Source organism: Anguilla rostrata, chromosome 1, assembly GCF_018555375.3.
Source record: "Anguilla rostrata isolate EN2019 chromosome 1, ASM1855537v3, whole genome shotgun sequence".
Taxonomy (NCBI): domain Eukaryota; kingdom Metazoa; phylum Chordata; class Actinopteri; order Anguilliformes; family Anguillidae; genus Anguilla; species Anguilla rostrata.
This window is the reverse complement of record NC_057933.1, coordinates 41,684,217-41,703,873: the sequence shown is the minus strand read 5'-3', so window position 1 is coordinate 41,703,873 and position 19,657 is coordinate 41,684,217. Positions and strand designations below refer to the sequence as shown.

At 38.3% G+C, this 19,657-nt stretch overlaps 1 protein-coding gene across 1 annotated transcript; it reads right to left on the bottom strand.

The window, feature by feature from the left end:
• Positions 1-301: 301 nt before the first annotated feature.
• Positions 302-19,065, bottom strand: ice1 (KIAA0947-like (H. sapiens)). The gene is made up of 22 exons (XM_064337669.1): positions 18,715-19,065; positions 18,432-18,490; positions 15,680-15,714; positions 14,618-14,636; positions 13,954-14,065; positions 13,253-13,329; positions 13,134-13,171; positions 11,306-11,388; positions 11,029-11,105; positions 10,910-10,947; positions 9,799-9,881; positions 9,497-9,533; positions 9,332-9,388; positions 8,977-9,060; positions 8,310-8,590; positions 4,746-7,883; positions 4,424-4,592; positions 3,447-3,607; positions 2,217-2,407; positions 1,959-2,059; positions 1,588-1,686; positions 302-803 (listed from the first exon to the last, which is right to left on the bottom strand). Exons 1-22 carry the CDS (start codon positions 18,829-18,831, stop codon positions 622-624), a joined length of 5,238 nt encoding a protein of 1,745 aa, XP_064193739.1. The 5' UTR covers positions 18,832-19,065; the 3' UTR covers positions 302-621.
• Positions 19,066-19,657: the final 592 nt, after the last annotated feature.

Genomic DNA, 19,657 nt, shown 5'->3' with positions numbered 1-19,657 from the left:
AGGTGATTCAGGTGATTTTGGTTTCAATTGCGGTTAGCTCTTTGGGAGTTCATTCTTCGATTACAGTAGTGTGTGGTTTTCTCAGTTTCATTATTTTTATTGGTTTTCATTAGTTTGGATGGATTTAAAGCATAACCATTGCTGAACTGAAAGGTGCTATGGTCAGATTTGTTCAGCGACCAAAATTTTAGCTTTTTTATTTTAAAGGCAGCTTTTACACATATTTAACCCATGATTAGCTGTAGGTTCTGCTGCCACCAATTACTAGTACAACATGAGAAATCAGAAGATACCATGTAAACCATTTTACTTATTTATTAACAAAAATATATGTAGAAATACAACTGAACATCAAAAACAAGGTTGTTTAATTTCCATTCTAAATTATGTTAAATGATTACAAATATGTACACTAAGATCAAACAAATCCTTTACAAAGTGATCTTTTCCAGGCAAGATTTATAAATACAGCCTATGGTCTATATATGGTATATATATATATATAAACCATTGATAATTCAGAGAGGATGGGAGACAGCAGCTTTCAGAAAATAACATAGCAACAGGGAAAGAGGACGTTAGCATTGACAATGTCTAAAAGAGGAGTTGATTCTGTTTGCATCATGATTTGATGTAGCGGCACACAGAGCCGATTTGAGTGATGCAGCTGGTGACAGCAGGGGGCACCGTCTCCGTGGTTTCCCCTCGCCATGCTGCCAGGGCATCCATGGCCTCCTTCGGGTTGCTGGGCGAAAGGTCATATATTGTGTAGACTGCTGCCAACTGAACTGGCCAGGGGACACCTGCAGACAAACACAAGCACACACACCACAAGCTTTTTTGTCAACAAAGTTTGCATGAAAAACAGTTCACAGCATTTGCTTAGTTAGTACTGTACCATGAAAGTTAAAATGGTTGCATACCCGTTTACCTGAAAATTCCTGTATCACGATGTTCAAGAGCCCACAAACAAAGACAGCGCCAGATGCTCCAGTCGAATCACTTACTAACCAGATCAATTCCATACACTTCACTGCAGTCTAATACGCACCATGAACCCCTAAAGATTAATGCTTATTATACAGTCCAGTGTGCTTTTAGAAGATACTAAGCAACTCTAGTATTTCAGTATAACAAAGTTTAGTACAAAATGCTCAACAGCTTAAAAAAACTGGACCTACAAACAGTAAATACAAACTGTGCAGAGTAATAGCACACATATAGCCTAAATTTAAACTGAAGTGGAACACACACCCTTGCAAAATTTCAGCTACACAGTTAACAGCTTACACAGTGCCCTAAGTTAAACTACAGGCTAAAAACATACACACTACCTAAAGTTCACAGCATAATGGCACAGTTTTAAAGTAATGCAATCATTCGTGCACTGTGCTGAAATGCCCTGCTAGGTTGGGAGGATGAGCACTAGCATGCATGACTGGTATGTTGTCTGGTAGAGCAGCTCTTCAGAGGCTTCAGGATTACATTTAATCATTTTTTAAACTTATTTCTCAATTTTCCAACTCTATTTCCGACAGAATATTTTTAACATTTTGAAAGATAAATCAGATTAAATGTAAAAAATACCTTCTCCTTTTCCATGTCTCCCAAACGTGTTGATTACTTTAGCAACATTTTTGACAGAAGCGATAGATTTCTCTTTAATGCCCAACTGCCCAAGTCGCCCTGAAAAATAAAACAAAATTTTGCAGGACAGGTTCTACGTTTAGGTTATAAGGACACACAGGCCTATCAAGGAAGTCCTCAAAAATCACTTATAATTCTGAGTGAAAATTCCACCATTATTCCCACCACACTGCTATGCCAAATCTACCTTTGCTTCCTTATGCTCAGAAGTGTATTTTACTAACCTGACAGATCTGATTCTATACCGCTTGTAATTATTCGTCTAAATATCATTTTGTGGAAATGTACAGGTAAAAAAATGATTGGCTTACCAATTAATCTCAGAGTAGTTGCAACCGAAATATCCGGAATAGGTGTCTGCCGGGACCTTGACTGTATCACCCAACTGTTCATGATGGGCCACAGCTCTTTGCTGAGAGGAAAATTGACACATTACACCCCATATATTCAAGGAAATTAAGTACTTCAGTATATATCTACATATAAAGCCGCACACACATATACACACACATTGAGCAAATATGCCCATGAAGATACACAATGAGGAACCATGCAAAAGTCGTATTTACCATATTATATTGTCATGAGTCCACTTCCATTGCTGCTGTGTACAAAGGAGGTCCAGTGTGAATACGTATGTCCATGCAGCATGATTCAGATCATCGCCGTGCCGATCATGCTTAAGGAATTTCATATTCACTCCCATTCTCAGCGCCATCAATGTGCTTTTTATTATCTTCTCACAGTCACTTGGAGGATTCTGAGAGAAATAAAGTTACTTTCAGACAAGTCTTGTGAGCGATGATTTAGGGTTATTCTGTAAATTTGCACCGTTGAAAAGTAGGTAATAGCTTCTGCATGAGACATGATCACAAAAGGAAAATCCTGTTTTTTAATGAGCTTTCCTGTACACATCCTTTCAAATCTCTGAGTTTGTTATTAAAGTAGTGATGAACCCTTCTGGATCTCCTTTTCTCATGGGCATAGTTAAAACACAATAAATATCAAATTCAAACAATTAGTTGAATTACCTCTATCTGTGTAATAATAACACCTCAAATGATTTCATAAAATTAAACCTATTTTTCTTTGTGAGATCCCTCAGTCAGGTAGTAAATTTTGAAGCATATTCAAACATAGAATTTACATAAACATGGGCATAATGTTTCAGAAAGGCAGTGTTCCCCAAGTACTGGGCTAGTTACTGACATTAAGCTAGCCTTTATCTTGAAGTTTTTGTAATGAACAAAAACGTTGCATACAGCTGCCTGTATGTTGTCCCCCATGCAATTCCTATGTGCACTTCAACTGGATTCTCAGAAGCCTACTTGGAATTTTGTTTGCGCAAACAATATCTCCATAGGTCCTCCCCATTCTGTTACATTAAATATAGAGAACTTGTTGTCTTTGACTGCAATTCTGAACCTTTGCAAAAAATTTCTGTCACAATTAAGTTGACTACCTTGCTTTATTTAAAATAATAGGCTTACTGCATGGACACACTCCCTCCTCAACCTCCATCAGTCGCTACTCTTCATCCATTAACATGATAAAATAAGGTTTTGCAATGTAGCGGATTCTCATTAGAAACTTATGCAAATATCTAAAAAAAAATCCTTCCTTCACTGCACCTAAAAATCCAATAAAATCCTTAAAAAATGTTTCTTAAAGTAGTGGAAAGGGAGAAAGAACGTTCTTTTACTGAAAAAACACATTCATCACACGTTGCTTTTATCTTAGACCAAGGACCCATTTCTTTGTTAAAAAGTTTGTACTTCATGATAAAAGTGAAGACGTACCTTTTCCCAGTCAAGAAAGGCAGTTAAACAGGGCAGCACCTCGCCATGGGCCCTCAGCCTCAAAACGGCATGTATGGCCTTGCATAACACACCCGTTTGGGAGAGGACATTGAACCACGTGGTCACAATGAAAAGAATCAGTTTTGCCGAGTCTGGAAAATCTGCACAAAAGAAAAATTGATGCACACAAAATAATGATTGATTAAAACATATTTAACAACAATGATTATCTAACCCACAACACAATTTATTGTAATTCTAAAAGCAGAAGTGATGATAGTAGGAAAATTTTCCTTTTTCAGATGCCGACAGATGGGTAAGTAATATACATTTTTTTGAAGTGATACAGACTAGAATAGTGCCACAGATCAGGATAGAGTTGTCCCAGAAATAGAAGTGCTGAATGGCTTCTAATGCCCTGCCACACTTGCCACTTCTCACCAAGTTCACTTCAAGTTTTGCATCCTGATTCACTTTTAACTATATGTTGTTCTCAATTATGTTTGCTACATGCCGACCAGAATTCAATAGGGTAACCTTTCAAGGGTAAGTTTACCAATAAATATAATTTTCAGAAATATTAATTCTCTTATAAAAGCAACATTATTTCAAGGGAGTGAATACTTTCTCTGTCCATTATACTCAAATCATCACGTATGCGAGTTTTTGTTCTTACATGTAAATTTCAACAATGTTATATGCCTTCATAAAATCCTTCACTTTTTAAGTCTCCTTAATTCCTTAATAATTAATTAATTAAGGTTTTCTCCTTAATTTTTAAAGCTCTCCCCTTTTCCTCCCCAATTTGGAAGGCCCACATATATATCAGTATGCAACTCACTACTACAACCTCCTCTACTGATTTGGACAAACGTGTTCTCCTCGAAAGTGATGTCTGTGTCCACATACTTTTGGCCATGTAGTGTACCTGTTGAAGGACTGGTAACTACATGATGCAAGACAATTGTTTGGCGCACCTTCTTTCAAGATACTGTAAATAAAGAGATGGGCTCTTTCCCAGTCTTCTGTTTGTCGACAGATTCCAGTGTAGACCCTGCAGAGCGCTTGCAAGTACATTCCACAGATGGTGTTCTTCTCTGTTTTCATCTTCACTAGGATGGCAGACAGCAGATCATCTGCTAAGTGCTGAAAAGGAAAAGGTGCCACAAATAAAACCTGATTCACTCATTAATCAATTTCACTCAGTTCTACAGTATATAAACAGACTAACTAGCTTGTGGCAGCACGGATATTCATGACTACAACACAAAAGAAAAACCAGAAGCAATGATAACCAACCTTGTTCACCACACAGAACTCATGGATGACCTCCTTTTCTTCATCTCTCAACACTGGCACTTTTGAAATTTTTGTGATGCTCACATGACTCCTAATTACAGGCAATAAATCAAAACAAGATGTTCCAATCTTTTTTAATGCATCCATTATTGGATTTTGTGCACTGGTTGCATTGCCTACTTGTCCATCTTCCCTGGTCCCAGCAGATTCCCCCTGACTAACCTCCTTATGATTTGCAAGACATCCGTGAGGCTTAGCAGGGACTGGTGAGTCATTATCCAATTTAATTGCACTTTTTGGCAACAGCACGTTCACTCCAGGTTTTTTCACAAATTTCCCTATAACAGCTGATGAACCATCTTTGGATGTACTATTGTTTTCTATCGATGGGTTAAACCCAATTTCATTTTCATTAGATTGTTCTGTTTTAGTAAGTACCCTGGAAGAATTGACAGCCTTAAATCGGGATACCTGACCGACAGGGTCTGGTGTTGTCGTCCCAGTATCAGGTGCACATCTGTTAAAATTGACAGTCCTTCGCAGAATGTTAAGAGTCCGTGCCCGGGCAGAGAGTTCGGGATACATTGTGTCAAGAATTCTGACAGAGTTCTCCTGAGGAGCACTAGAGGATGAGCTGGAAGAATTTGATGCTGCGGGTGGAAGCCTCCCAGGAACAGGAACAGCATGTTTCGGAGTTGTTGCGCAGAACTGCAGTGGAGAAGAAATTAGTCTTCTCCGTTTTGTGTCACCAGCAGATGATATGGACAAACATGGAGAATTCACATTTGGATCTTCTGAGTGTGGTGACATGAGCGGTGCTATTGAAGTTTCTTGTATTGGAGTTCCTTCAATTGAAGGAATTAATAATTTGCTAGGAACCGTCTGTAGCTCCTGTGTCCCAAATCTTGGAGGGGTGACTGTCAGGGGATTAAGCAGAGGAGGGAGAGGTGGGCCCATTTTAAAGCGAACTTTCCTTATAGATTCTGGAGACTTCTCTGGGATTGAAGTGTAAGTGGTTGCTAACATGGGTGGATTTGTCAATTTGAGCTCGTCTTTCAGATTTAGAGATCTCTCCTGACAATTACCAGAATGTTGCCGTTTGCGGCTGGGAATTGTTGGATTTCTGAAATTCCCAGGCTGGGTATCATCAGTGGGAATGTCTCTGCTATTGCTCAGGGAACAATTCTTCACATCCTCAGGTTTGTCAGCTGACACCTCTTGTGTTATTTTGCTTTCGGTGCTTTCATCAGTTCTGACATCTGCCTGCAGGGGACATAGGCTTTCTTTCAGCTCTGAGGAGAATTCAGGGTACAAACTACATCCTTGGTCTGTTATTTTCTGTGACTGGTTCACATTGCTTTTACATTCTTTACTTTCATCTTTTAAGGGCACTTCAAGAGCATCCAACACTTGATTTTCACATAATATTGCTGTAAATGTTTCTTCCATTGGAATACTATCTGCAGTAACCTCTGCTTGAGAACCATTTGCTGATGAATCTAGTTCTACCAGAGCTGAGTCTAAGGATTTTTCACTCATTTCAGAAGGGTTTCCCTGTGATTCATAGCTTGTTCCTGGATTTTTTCCAGAATCCTCTTGAGTTACAACTGAATCTTGTTCAGGCTTTGTTAAACCTTTTTCACTCTCAGTTGATGCTTGGTTTCCAGCACGCTGGTAGATAGTTTTAACTTTCCGCTGCAGACCAAAACTCTCCTGTTCATCTGATGATTCTTTGTATTTTTCAAGATCATTAGAACTACTTCCTTTGATTCTGTCCTCATCTGCTGGAATTTCTGCTGGAGTGGAGTCAGTTTCCACAAGAGGTTTTATGTCACTACAAGATGGAATCCTACTCATGGGATTATCAATATTCTCTGAGCTGGTTTTACTTGGGCTGGCCAAATTCAAGGCAGGCACTTGGCATGTTTGAGTCAACTCCTGCTCTTCACATGCATTCACCTCCATTTCATTTGGTTTCTCACATTCCTTTGTTGCAAGTACATTTTCAATCATATGGTTTGACACTTCAGAGAGAGCTCCATTCTGAATTATTTCCAATGGTTTTATCCGATCTTCAGAATTCACAGCTCTACAGGGTAGCTCACTAGTAGTTACAGGTTCAGAGGGTGGAGTCAAATTGACATCTGGTCCAGTAAAAATCTCTGAGTGCAAAGCATTTGGGCCTACATATTTGGGTTGACTGGTTCCATCATTTGAACAAAGTGGAGATTTTGAAGTCAAAGTGCTTTCTGCCAAATCCAACACATTAGCATCAATATGACAATTGTCCTCAGAAAAACAAATGGTTTCTTCTGGGCCATGAGCAGAATTTACTTCAGATTTGGCTTTAGACACAATCTGTTCAGATTTGGCATCATCATTGGGTGTGTCATTTAAAGTACTCAGGGGGTTCTGATATTGAGTTTCATTGGACTCTTTTGGTTGAGTGAAACAGGGTGAGAGAGAGCCTTGAATCAAATGACTATGAAATGTGGGAGTTTCCGAAGGAACATCCGCATCTTTGCTGTGTCCAAGGTTGTCACTGCTCACTTTAAGAGGGGATATATGTGGTCCTAGAATGGATTCGCTGTACACAGTGGAACAACTATCTTGGTGGTCACCAGTAAGTTTGTTTGGCAATATTGGTAAGGCCTTCTCACAAGTAACTTCAGCATAAATTTCTTTTTCCTTTTGCGGGGTTTCCACAACCACCATATCTTCAGCATCAGAGCCCTTGTTTTTCACAAGGCCGGTATGTTCGGGGGTAGACTGTTCTGTTGATGCACCGCTGCACACAGTCTGTTTAACAAAAGAACCAGGGGATGATTCTGACAATCCATCCACCAGAGGTTCATCTGACGTGCACATCATGGTTTCATTAGCATGTTCAACCTTCTCATTTTCTACTTCACACAACTGAATCTCTGAGTGAGATATATTCATTTCCTCTTCCCTGGAATTGACACACATTTTTGTGAGTGTGCCACAAGGATTTGAAAAATCCAGGATGTCACTGTCAGCTGGGGCTGATACCATCGACACGTCCGTGGTCTCCCTTGTGGATAATTCAGTGCCTTGACGGTGAACATCAAATTTCTCATCATCACTGGAATCGGACAGATCTCCAAACAGTGCTTTCTGCAAGTGAGAATAACACACTCTTGACATCGACAAATAAGATAAACATAGTGAAAACTGCAATATAGAAGTCATCACATTGTCCAATTGTTATATAGAGGTAGACTACGTGTAACTACTGTTATGTTTACTTCTTGATTTACCATGTACCTAAGGAAACAATGCAAATGCGGTGTATTGCCCAGATGGGATCCAGGCTCTGGATCCATGAGAGATAAGGGACCAGAGCCCTGTGCCTTGGATGCATATGGGACAAGAACCTTCAGTAGTATGCCCTGGGATAAGGGTCTAGCATAACTGTGCCCTGGACCCACAAAACCCACTGGGTGACACCCAACTAAAACCAGTAAAACTAACTAATTTTAGAAAGGCATCCCAACTTTTAATTCTTAAACCAGCTGCAGCAAAACTTTACACATTTCTTACTTCAGGCGAGGTAAAGATCACTGGAGACAGAAGAGGTGGCAGCGGTTTGAACCAATCTAATATCTCCGCAATGTCCTCCTCATGGCTTCCATTCAGTGATGCACCACGGGATGTCGTTTTCTCAACCAAGGTGTTACTATACAGCAACTCTCCTGATGCCCGACTTCTTTTCCGAGTTTTTATAGTATTTGGAGCTTCAGGTGGTCCTTTAGCCCTTTGTACCGACACACTGCAAGACTTCAAGGGGTCACTGCGATAATCAGATGACTCACAAGGTAGGCCTGTGGACAGATTTCTATAAGTGAGTGGTTTGGATCCCTGCTTCTTCAATACAAAATATTCACTAACAGTGATCAGGAATGAGGTTGGTTGAAAATGAGGTTATGAAATCCTGCATAAGTTGTGGCAGAGTAAAACTACATATTATACTTCATGATCATGCTTGCCCTTCCCTTTCATCTTATTCTGGGACCTCTTGTCCCTGGACCTCCCTGGGAAAATGGCCTTTAAGCTATTCTTGGTAACAGCTTTGAAAATTCAGAATTTGTTTAGAAATATTAGTTAATATAAAACAGTTAATTTTAAAAATGTAACATTTATTAAATAACGTAAAATAAAAAATCCCACCACCAAATTCCTCAGATTCTACCAATATGATTTTAATTACCAGAAAAGTGTAGCTGGCTTGTAGCCTGTGAGGACTGAGGCTCTATGCATGACCAAAGTTCTTCTATAAGCTGTTTGACTTTAGCTGCAAAATAAAGGACAAATATTTAATGACATAAGTTTATATCACACTGAGCAGTTTTTCATGCAAAGTGAATGTAACATAATGCAATTCCTTTTGTTTAGAACAGCAGTATTCACTCTTGTCCTTGGTGCATAGGGCAGCCAGTATTTATTTAATCATACACCAGTTCAAACGTAAAAACATGGCTTAAACCAGTGCTGGATAATTTAGACTGTACGCAAATGGCATAATTACATAATCATGTTCTTACATAACAGTATAGACTACCTACCTTTGTCAGTTTTTGGCTCTTCTGGAAAATTTGTTTGAGTTGTTACATTCATTAAATCTGGTCAAACAAAACAATGACATTCAGATCAGCATATTTAGCTAGAGAGACCGGGTGAGCATGCATATGTACCTACATTTCAGATCTACCAAAATGGACAAAACCTACCTTTCTGATTCTTTAACTCCAGTTCTTCCAGATTTTTCTACAAAACCATTAGAGAAATTCAGGCAGTGAGAGTTAATTCCAAAATACATTTTTTCTCCTTAACATTAAGTCAGCTGCAGAAGGCAAAAACTCCACCACATAATCATTGACACATAAATAGTATAACTAACACTAATGCTCTTCTTTTTATAAAATGCTCTGGATTACAGTGTCTGCTAAAATACATAGGGCATCTGCTATCACAATTTAAAACACATTACCTTGCAATGTAATACATTCTAATACTATACAGCCTATCATACCTGAGTTGTGTGAAGATTTTCTTCCAATTTTTTCTTCTCCTTTTTCAGTTGTGTAATTTCATGATCTTTCTTGGTGCTGCAATCTGAGACAAAATAAATGCCATTATCACATTGTAATGATGACAATAATAAATTTGCAGAAAACAAGAAATAAAAATACTGCCACCAATACAGGTGTGATGCATACAAGGCACACAGCATTCCTGAAGAAAACCAGTAAACTGCATGATTTTGTTTGGTATTGAAACTGACAGTTTCACTAACTAGAATGCTAATACAATATTACTTACATTAGTAAAATACTGTTCATAAAAAGGATGAAATGTTAGGATTTTCTTCTGTACCGTAAGTGGCTAACAGCAGTTAAAGACCGGGCAACTTCTGCCTTCATATTAAACATGAGAGGAACCTTGCAGCTAAAAACGCACCACATACAAGGTGGTGTATGTACTTTTCAATTTGTTATTATTTTAAGCATCCACCAGTTCGATAAGTTACCCCCTTTGTAATCTTATATTAATCAAGACCTAAAATAGAAAATTAACATCTCTACGGTTTATGAGAATGTAATGTTGGTTTGTAATGGTAGCTAAAATGACCAAGTAAGCAAATTATACTGTGAGCCAACTTAGATATCTACCTCAGGTAGCTAAATAAATTGAAGAGTTACCGAGACTACTTCCTTTTCCTTGGCTCAGATGTTGAAAAGGCCAGTGGCTCTTTGGAAGCAGGTCGCTTGCTCACACTATTGGCCACTTTCGCACCAGCAAAATTAGAGACTTTGGGTGCTCCCCAAAATTTGTCACTCACAGTGATTTTGTTTATAAACAATGATGTAGCCTAAACTGAGCCATTCTAAAGGTCATAATGATACCCTGAGGTGCTTATTTACACCCAGTGAATCTCATTCTCTGTAAGCTATAGATGCACAATGGACATTTAGCAAAATCTGATTTTTAAAAGAATTTGCACACTGGATCTTTAACAGTTTCTGCCTTCCATACGTTTGCCTTAAGGAGCCACAGATATGAGTCTTACAATGTAAATCGACATCAGGGAGTTCACGGCGCTACAGCATAATCAATAACATGACTTGTGTTTAATGACTCACCTTCAAATGTTTTTAACTGGTTTTCAAGATTCTTCTTTCTGAGGATCACAAAGAAAATTATTACACATAGCCATTCAAAAATGCACAAGATGCCTGCAAATAACATAAGAGGTTCTTACGAAGAAAGTAACTTCATGTTCTCTTCCTTCATTCTGTCAAGTTCCTCAGATGTCTGCTGATAATGTTTCAGGGAGTTCTGTAAATATGAAGATAACATGGAGGACAAATAAAATTTGAGTGGCCAAAACCGGGCTGCGTTTTTGAATCTCACTTCCTTTTCTTGTTGAGAGACATTGCTCACTAGCGCCAGTGTGGTTGGCTCCAGTATAGTATCACAATTGAAAATACATTACCTTGTAATGTAATACATTCTAAAACTATATGGCATATCATTACCTGAGTTGTGTGAAGATTTTCTTCCAATTTTGTCTTCTCCTTTTCCAGTTGTGTAATTTCATGATCTTTCTTGATGCTGGAATCTGAGATGAAATGTATGCCATTATCACATTGTAATGACAATACTGGATAGCACAACCAACATTAATACATTTGCAGAAACACAGAAATAAAAATACAGCCATGACTACAAGTGTGATACATACAAGGCACACTGCATTCCTGAAGAAAATCAGTAAATTGCATGATTTGGTATTGAAACTGATAGTTTCACTAACTAGAATGCTAATACAACATTAGTAAAATACTGTTCATAAAATGGATGAAATATTAGGATGTTTCTTCTGTACCATAAGTGGCTAACAGCAGTTAAAGACAGGGCAACTTCTACATTCACATTAAACATGAGAGGAACCTTACTGCTAAAAAACAAACCACATACATGGTGGTATATGTACTTTAAAATAAGTTATTTTAAGCATCCACCAGTTAGATAAGTTACACCCTTTGAAATCAAATAGTATTCAATATTTGAAATAGAAAATGAACATCTCTGCGGTTTATGAGAACGTAATGTTGGTTTGTAATGGTAGCTAAAATTACGAAGTAACCAAATTATTTTGTGAGCTAACTTAGATATCAGACCTGGGTCAAATATATATTTAAAGTACTTGAATTACTTTTAAATACTTTTTTAGAAATTATTTGAAATACAGCCTTTACAAATGCTGAGTATTTAAATTACAAAATGTATTTGAAAATACAATTAAGGAGCATTTGCATGTATTTGCAATTACTTTCAAATATGTCTTAAAAACATTTAAAATACTGTATTTTCAAATACAAAGTGTTTGATTTCATGGAATTATTTGAAAATACTTTCACAACGTAAGGCCAGTGGTGCAATATGCGCAACTGCACCAAGCTGTTGAAAGACTTGAAAAGCACTGGATATGCGATAACCTATCAGCTCTGAAAGTTGAGCATTTTGTCTCATTAGAGGACAACATTTTGATGAGAACGTGTCAGGTGACTGCTGACAGCCCCGGTCCAATTTTACCGATTTCCATTGTTAATTGGTAGTGAATATGCATGGGTGAATTCTATTTTTTCAGTATCTAACCTTATAAAATGTAAAAGATGGAACTGCACGTATGGCTGTTGAACACTCTGATAACAGAAAAAAAGAAGAAATACAGTAAAAGGCCACTAACTTTAAGAAGATTGCATGGGTACAAATAAACTGGCAAGTAGCTTATCAAGAAGTCTTTCCATCCCCCCATGCAAAGACATGTACAGGCATTTAGGCTACTGTCTATTAGAGGTAGTGCATGGGTTCTTTAAAATTGCCAATGTAGGCTACCCTTGCCCATAATCCAAATTCAAACTCTAGCCCCTAGTAGTCCCCCTGGAGTGCCCTCAGTATTATAGCTTGCTGACATCACATCAAGGGCCACTCACAGCAGGATTTGAGACTTTGGGTGCTCCCCAAGAATTTGTCACTCACAATGACAACAAGGATGTCATTTTGTTTATAAACAATGATGCAGCCCAAACAGAGCAATTTTAAATTTTAATTTAGAGGTCATAATGACACCCTGAGGTGCTTATTTACACCCAGTGAATCTCATTCTCTGTAAGCTATAGATGCACAATGGACATTTAGCAAAATCTGATTGAAGAATTTGCACCCTGGATCTTTAAGTTTCTGCCTTCCATACGTTTGTCTTAAGGAGCCACAGATATGAGTCTTACAATGTAAATCGACATCAGGGAGTTCACAGCGCTACAGCATAATCAATAACATGACTCATGTTTAATGACTCACCTTCAAATGTTTTTAACTGGTTTTCAAGATTCTTCTTTCTGAGGATCACAAAGAAAATCATTATACATAGCCATTCAAAAATGCACAAGATGCCTGCAAAAAACATAAGAGGTTCTTACGAAGTGAGTAACTTTATGTTCTCTTCCTTCATTCTGTCAAGCTCCTCAGATGTCTGCTGATAATTTTTCAGGGAGTTCTGTAAATATGAAGATAAGACAGGTGAGAAATAAAATACAAGCCGGGCTGCGTTTTTGAAGCTCACTTCCTTGTCTTGTTGTGAGATATTGCTCACTAGCGCCAGTGTGGTTGGCTCCAGCCACCCGTGTTTTTAATGCAAGTCAATGGTAACAATACGGTTAAAATATGAAGTCAATTATTTTTTTCCCCACAAGAAAATGTAGTCGAAATAAGTGTTTTTTTTTTAAAAATCTAACGCCTCTCCATCTGCCGATTTGTTAAGTTATTGTGCTATTTGGACAAGACGGTAATATTTTGTAGACGAATCAGCGACAGTTTGCGTCACTACCAAGACACTGGATCTCATGCGATTGGGGGGAAGAACAAACATGTCCCTACTGCGCAGTCTCTGGTTCCAATTTGTATAACATGGTGGCCTTCACAAACTACACTTCCCAGGTTTCAAAACGCTTTTCACCAAGCCCATGGAGAGGCAATGGGTGACATCACAGTAATTATCTCCAAATATTTCTACAGTCTATGATAAAATTTTACTGTATTACAGACAACTCAGTACAGTAAGTGTATGCATGCATTTATGTTCAAACATGCTACCTTTCGATATGCTGGGTTTGATACCTACTTTCTTCTCCTCCAGTTCCGATCGCATTGCCTCATACTCCTCGTTCTGCCTTTCTAATGGCGCCATTTTCAACAGCAGCTCATCCAGTTCTTGATGTAGCTTACTAGTCTCCCTGATTTAAAAAAAAGAAGATATTTAGTGCAGCCGTGATTCAGAATAAAAACACTTCAACTGGATTCAGCTGAATATACAAGCTTTATTAAAACTAAATTCACTATGATCCATGGCAGGAAATCCCTTGCAAAGTCTAAATTTGTCATCCAAGCAGTAATACTACTTGAAATTTTGACCAACATGACATAGAAACAGCTATCACAATATACTGACTACAAACTGGTAGAAAGCAAATTACCCAACACAGATGCCGTAACCCTCATGTACCAAACCCTCTACAGATACCAAATCCCAGAAAATTAGCCTAATTTAAGCACACTAATTAGCTACCACAGCATCTACACAACTAAATAAAAAAGGTATTGAGGAGCTGGTTATAACAGCCAATAAATAAAAATAGCAAGTGACATCATCGTTGGCATCTAAGCATTGCACATGTATTTATTTTTAATATATACTCTTGTAAATTATATAGAGCAAGGTCTTGCAAGCAAAGAAAGCTGTAATCAAATATCAGAAAGATTTAAACTGAATGAAATGGAAATCTTACCTTTGAGATTTCTGAAGCTGTAATTAAATTGTCAAGGAAACATGGCAAAAAGAAGAATTCTACCTAAACATAAATACAACTGAAACACCATTTCCTCACTTCAGAACAGTAACATAGAAACCATTTTTAATATGAATAGACCCTTTAATATCTTTAGGGACTTCAGGAGAATAATGTGAATGTTTTAAAATTTTTTCAACACGTCAAAAACAGACTAGGCTATTGCAACTCTCTTCTTGTCCCCTTCCTCGGCCATCAGGCCCCTCCAGTTGCTCCACCGCGCCTGAACCACAACCTCCCAAAGGATTCTCGCGTCCCTTCCCGTCTCACTTCCCTCCACTGGCTACCTGTTGCGGCTTGCAACAATTTAAAAACCTTGGTGCTAGCCTATCGAGTTGCTCAGGGGACTGCCCAAGCTTACCTTAAGGAGATCATCAAACCTTACAGACCAGCGAGACGCCTTCCTTCTGCAACCTGAGCGCCCCAGGCTCCTTCCCCTCTGCATGCCTGCACTTCCAGGTCAAGCCTGCTGTCTGCCCTGGCCCCCCAGTGGGGGAATGACCTCCTTGCATCAGTCAGAGCAGCTGACACTTCCCATCTTCTGCCGGAGGCTGAAGACTCACCATTTCAAATTCAACCACCCCCCGCCCCCTCCCCCACCCCTCTCTAGCACTTCTGCCAATGGCTTGACAGCTGTGACTGATGAAATTCACTCCGACTTGATTGAACTTCTGTTTTGCGGTTACATGGTTTGGTTTGTTACTGATATTTTTGCATTGGGATCTTGTTATTTTGCAGGGTTGCACATCTCACTATTGCGTAATCATCTTGTATTAACAGGCTTACAGATGATCGTAGCTTTTCACTTGTGGTCATTTTCATTTGTGGTCTGAGTATTTACTTACCACCTCAAGGGTTACTGTTGCTCCCAATCCCAATATATGCACCTGTCTTACCATTCAAGTCACTGTATAGGACTGTCTGCCCAATGCCAGTAATGTAAATTTACTACATCTACCATGTAAAAGACATACAAGATCTTGAAGGTAATTAAAAGGATATCATCACATTTCTCCTGGTATTCAGTCAACAGATGGCTGGAAAACAAAACAAGGTATTACAATTAATTCATTCCATTTTAAATGAGCCGTTTAAATATACTCCAGACTCTAACCTACTTGTCACAAAGAATTGTAAAAATTTGAGGGCCATTTAAGAGTTAGGGTACTTGACCCAAGAGTGTAATTTACGGGAGACAGGGGGGTTACAACCCCCCCAATACAAAACAGGCCAAATAACCCCTAACTAATAAAGCATGACGATGAGAAAAATCATTTCAAATGATTGGGGATTTTATGATGTGACTGGGATATACTGATCAGTCAGGTTTGGTTTTTGTAACGGAAGTCGCAGCTGCCACAAATTTTGTGACTTTCCCCATTTTTTGCCATCTCCAAGATTTCCTGCGTTTTAAGTGTTTTCAGTGATTTTTTGGCAGTTTTGGATGGTAACTGTCAGCCTTAATGTCACTATGGTGTTATTTCCTACGCATTTTAACAATTGTTTATTGCCAAATGCTGGGAGAAGCAAGGTGCAACAAATCACTAACATCAGTAATTTAGTTCAATACTATTATATTAATACCATCTGCAAAGAAGTAATTGTGTTTCTGTAGTTAGCAAAATAATATTGATATATGGGGTGTTTTTTTCCCCAGAAAGCCTCTACAAAGAAAAGCCAGCAAAGTGAGACTCAGCCTAGGGAAGATTTGCCTCAGAGTGAGAGTACAGAAGCAGCAGAGAAGCTACATATTTCAGGTTTGTGCAGACCCAGGGAGGGATGGCAGCCCAGGGTTGATACCGTGGTATACATTTCATGTTTTCCATAATGAATTGCCTTGTCAATAATCCATGACTGGGCAATACCAAAAAGCATAAAGTGAAAAGCATTATGGTAAAATAGTAACAGTGGTTTCAGATAGAACATTTAAAATCAACTAGCAAGCTAACTTTAGTCAATACACTGTCCATACACTAAACTAATGTTAGTTTAAGTAAAAATTATGATTAATGAATTAATAAATGAATTAGGGTGAAAAACAATATCTTCAGGTTTTCACGTTACCAAAACACACCTCCCACAGGTGGACGTGGTGGATAGCCCACGGATATTAAATTACTGAATAATGTTTAAAGTTGATCCTGCTAAGTTAAGTAACTATAATGTTAGCCAGCCATTAGATAAATTTAAGACTTTGTTGTACCAGAGCTATTTATGAGCTGTTGTAATAGTGTGTATACTTCTGCAATCAAGATATGCCAGATTTTTTTATATTAATTAAATTTAAGTTTTCTTTCACTTTTAAAATGTGTAATAGTTTGGACAGTGAAAAACATCTAATTTAATTTGTCTTAAGATCAGGCTGTTAAGGCAGCAAAGGTGAAATTTTTGAAAACTCTATAACCACAGTATGTGATTAGGGGTAAGAGACTTGAGGGTGTGTTGCTATGCAGAGTGGCTCATTAAACACCTTGGAGTCCATTTTTACCGATGTTGGTTGGTATACTGTAAACCAATACACTGCAGATGAGGCTTGTGTCCCAAAGCAGGCATTTAATAAAAGTGTAGACAATGTCTGTGGTAGGTGGGCATACTGTATCACCATTTTCGGCTCTGGTCTCGACTACTCACAGATTATTTTATTCAATTTCTATACAAAAATCTTATTTCATGTAGGCTTTCGTTGTTCATGTCAATTTACACCAGATTGATCAATTTACTTGAAAGACAAAAAATTTTCCCCCAGGGGAGGATGTCCCTGGAACCCCCTACAATGTCCTGGGCTAAGTCCCCCAATGTCCTCAAATCCTAACAAGGCCCCTGTCAACAGCGTTGATGCCCAGCCTTCCCCGTGACAAAACATCAGTGACAACAAAAGACTCAAACATCGTAAAAAATTTAATCAAAACTAACTTTAAAGAAATAAAAACGGACACACAGTAACGGTTTCGTTTTAATAATGCAATTTGAGCATGTTCTATTTCTAATAACGCTCTGTTGAATTAAAGGCAAAAACATGCCATTTCCATTAAGCAAGTAAATGCACCAGCCTCTCAATACATTTAATTAATTTAATAGATCTCAAATTAACGTTAAAAAATTCTGTTCCTTCTACCACTTTTTAAAGTTTTCAACAACACTGCCGGGACTTCAGCCAATATGTTCTGTGACAAATATCCAGCCTTACTGATCAGTACTCTGTAGTATGTTCCCCTTATAATTCACCATAAATGACCATCTCACAGCTGTTCTATTAAAAAATTATTATGGATGGACGTTTCCTACATTGTCTCAGGGGGTATGCCCCCAGGCCTCACAAGAAGGTTGCATTTCTCGGGGGGTATGCAATGCATTTCTCCACCCTCGCCATTGACCCAAGCATGTCAAGACAACACTTCTCGAAACACCAGAGTGAAAAAGAAGCAGCTGTCAGTGTGTGTTGTTACATTCATACCAGCCCCGAGTGGCACAGATTACTTTTCTAAGGCAAAAATCACGACTGCGTATATTAGTCCTAGAGTTGCGATGAAAAGAAATACATTGATTTTACCTTCTTTGAGATCGTTAATCTGCCCGTGGCTAACAGAACACAGAATGCACCACTACTGGGTGCAGTTTGATTAAACGGTCACGTCAGGCTCAACACTTGTTTTGAAATACTTCACAAGCCGTTATCACAGCATCTGCACAATTGTTAGTTTGATAGCGTGTAAGCAATACATGACAAACGCGTCTTGCTTATGTATGTACTTACTCTGTGTCAATTATCTTTCGTTCCAATATCAGCAGTGCCGCTACGTATTCCTTTAAGTTCTGCAAAGGAGAGAGCATAATCAGTAGGTCACACACATGCTAGCCAGACGTTCATCAAAATCAGAACACTCCAAACGTATAACATGGTTTCCTAGCTAGGCTTTCATATGAATGACACACTATAGCCGTTCGTTATTAATTTGACGTTAGCTGTTTTGATAGTGAAAGCATTTGCTAAGCTACGTAGAACTAAATGACAAGCCAGCTATCGTTGTCCAAGTTACCTGGTGCAAAACTGTGCAATTTTTACAAACTCCTTTGGTGATATCTGAGGCAATTCCTGCCGATTTTGAATGGTTCTCCCCGGGCATCATGGTAACAACAAAAAAATCTGTAAACATTTACATGAATTATTACACCAAACACATACAGCTATGTACGCAAACTAAAACTGAAATCACCACAAAACATTGCAACTTTTCATAATCGCATAACTGAACGCACGCGAAATGTACTTAAGACCCACAGAAAAGACAGGAAACTGTCATGTATAATGCCAGGATAAATAGTAATTTTCTGACGATAAAGTTTCAAAATTCAAAATATTAACATATATTGTTTTATAATGATTAATTTATGGCATCAAATGTACCGACATATTACTCAATTATGTTTCAATAAATTAGTAAAAATGAATCCAATGGATCTGGCTCCTCCAAAGACGTACTCGGGGTCCAAAATATGTACTTCCGGGATTGTCGCATAAATTATGTCATACAGTTCATGGGTCATACCATCGAACTAAAGATACCACAGGGTCCAGGGCTTGCGATTCTCCGTGAAGCTCATAAACTCCAGTGGTTACTCGAGGTATTGCAGTTTAGTAAGCCTCTGGTGCCAAAAAGCAAATTTCCCCATTCAAGTCCATTCAAAACTACGAATTTACCCCCGGCCACATTAAATTATTTTGGACAGAACTTTTTGCTGAAAAATTTCTTCACACTGAACTAATTACTCTCCAGGCAGCGATTTTTTTCTGAGTCCCACAGAAGAAAATATAAGATTTATTTAATTCCAAATTGGTCCACGTGGTTTTACCCATAGACCATATAGAAATCTAGGCCCGCCATTAAAATTATTATAAATTGCTGTACTACAATATATAAGATATTGGCTATCTTACCTCACACGAATTAAACAAGCTGTATTCCAAAGTTTGTGACACAA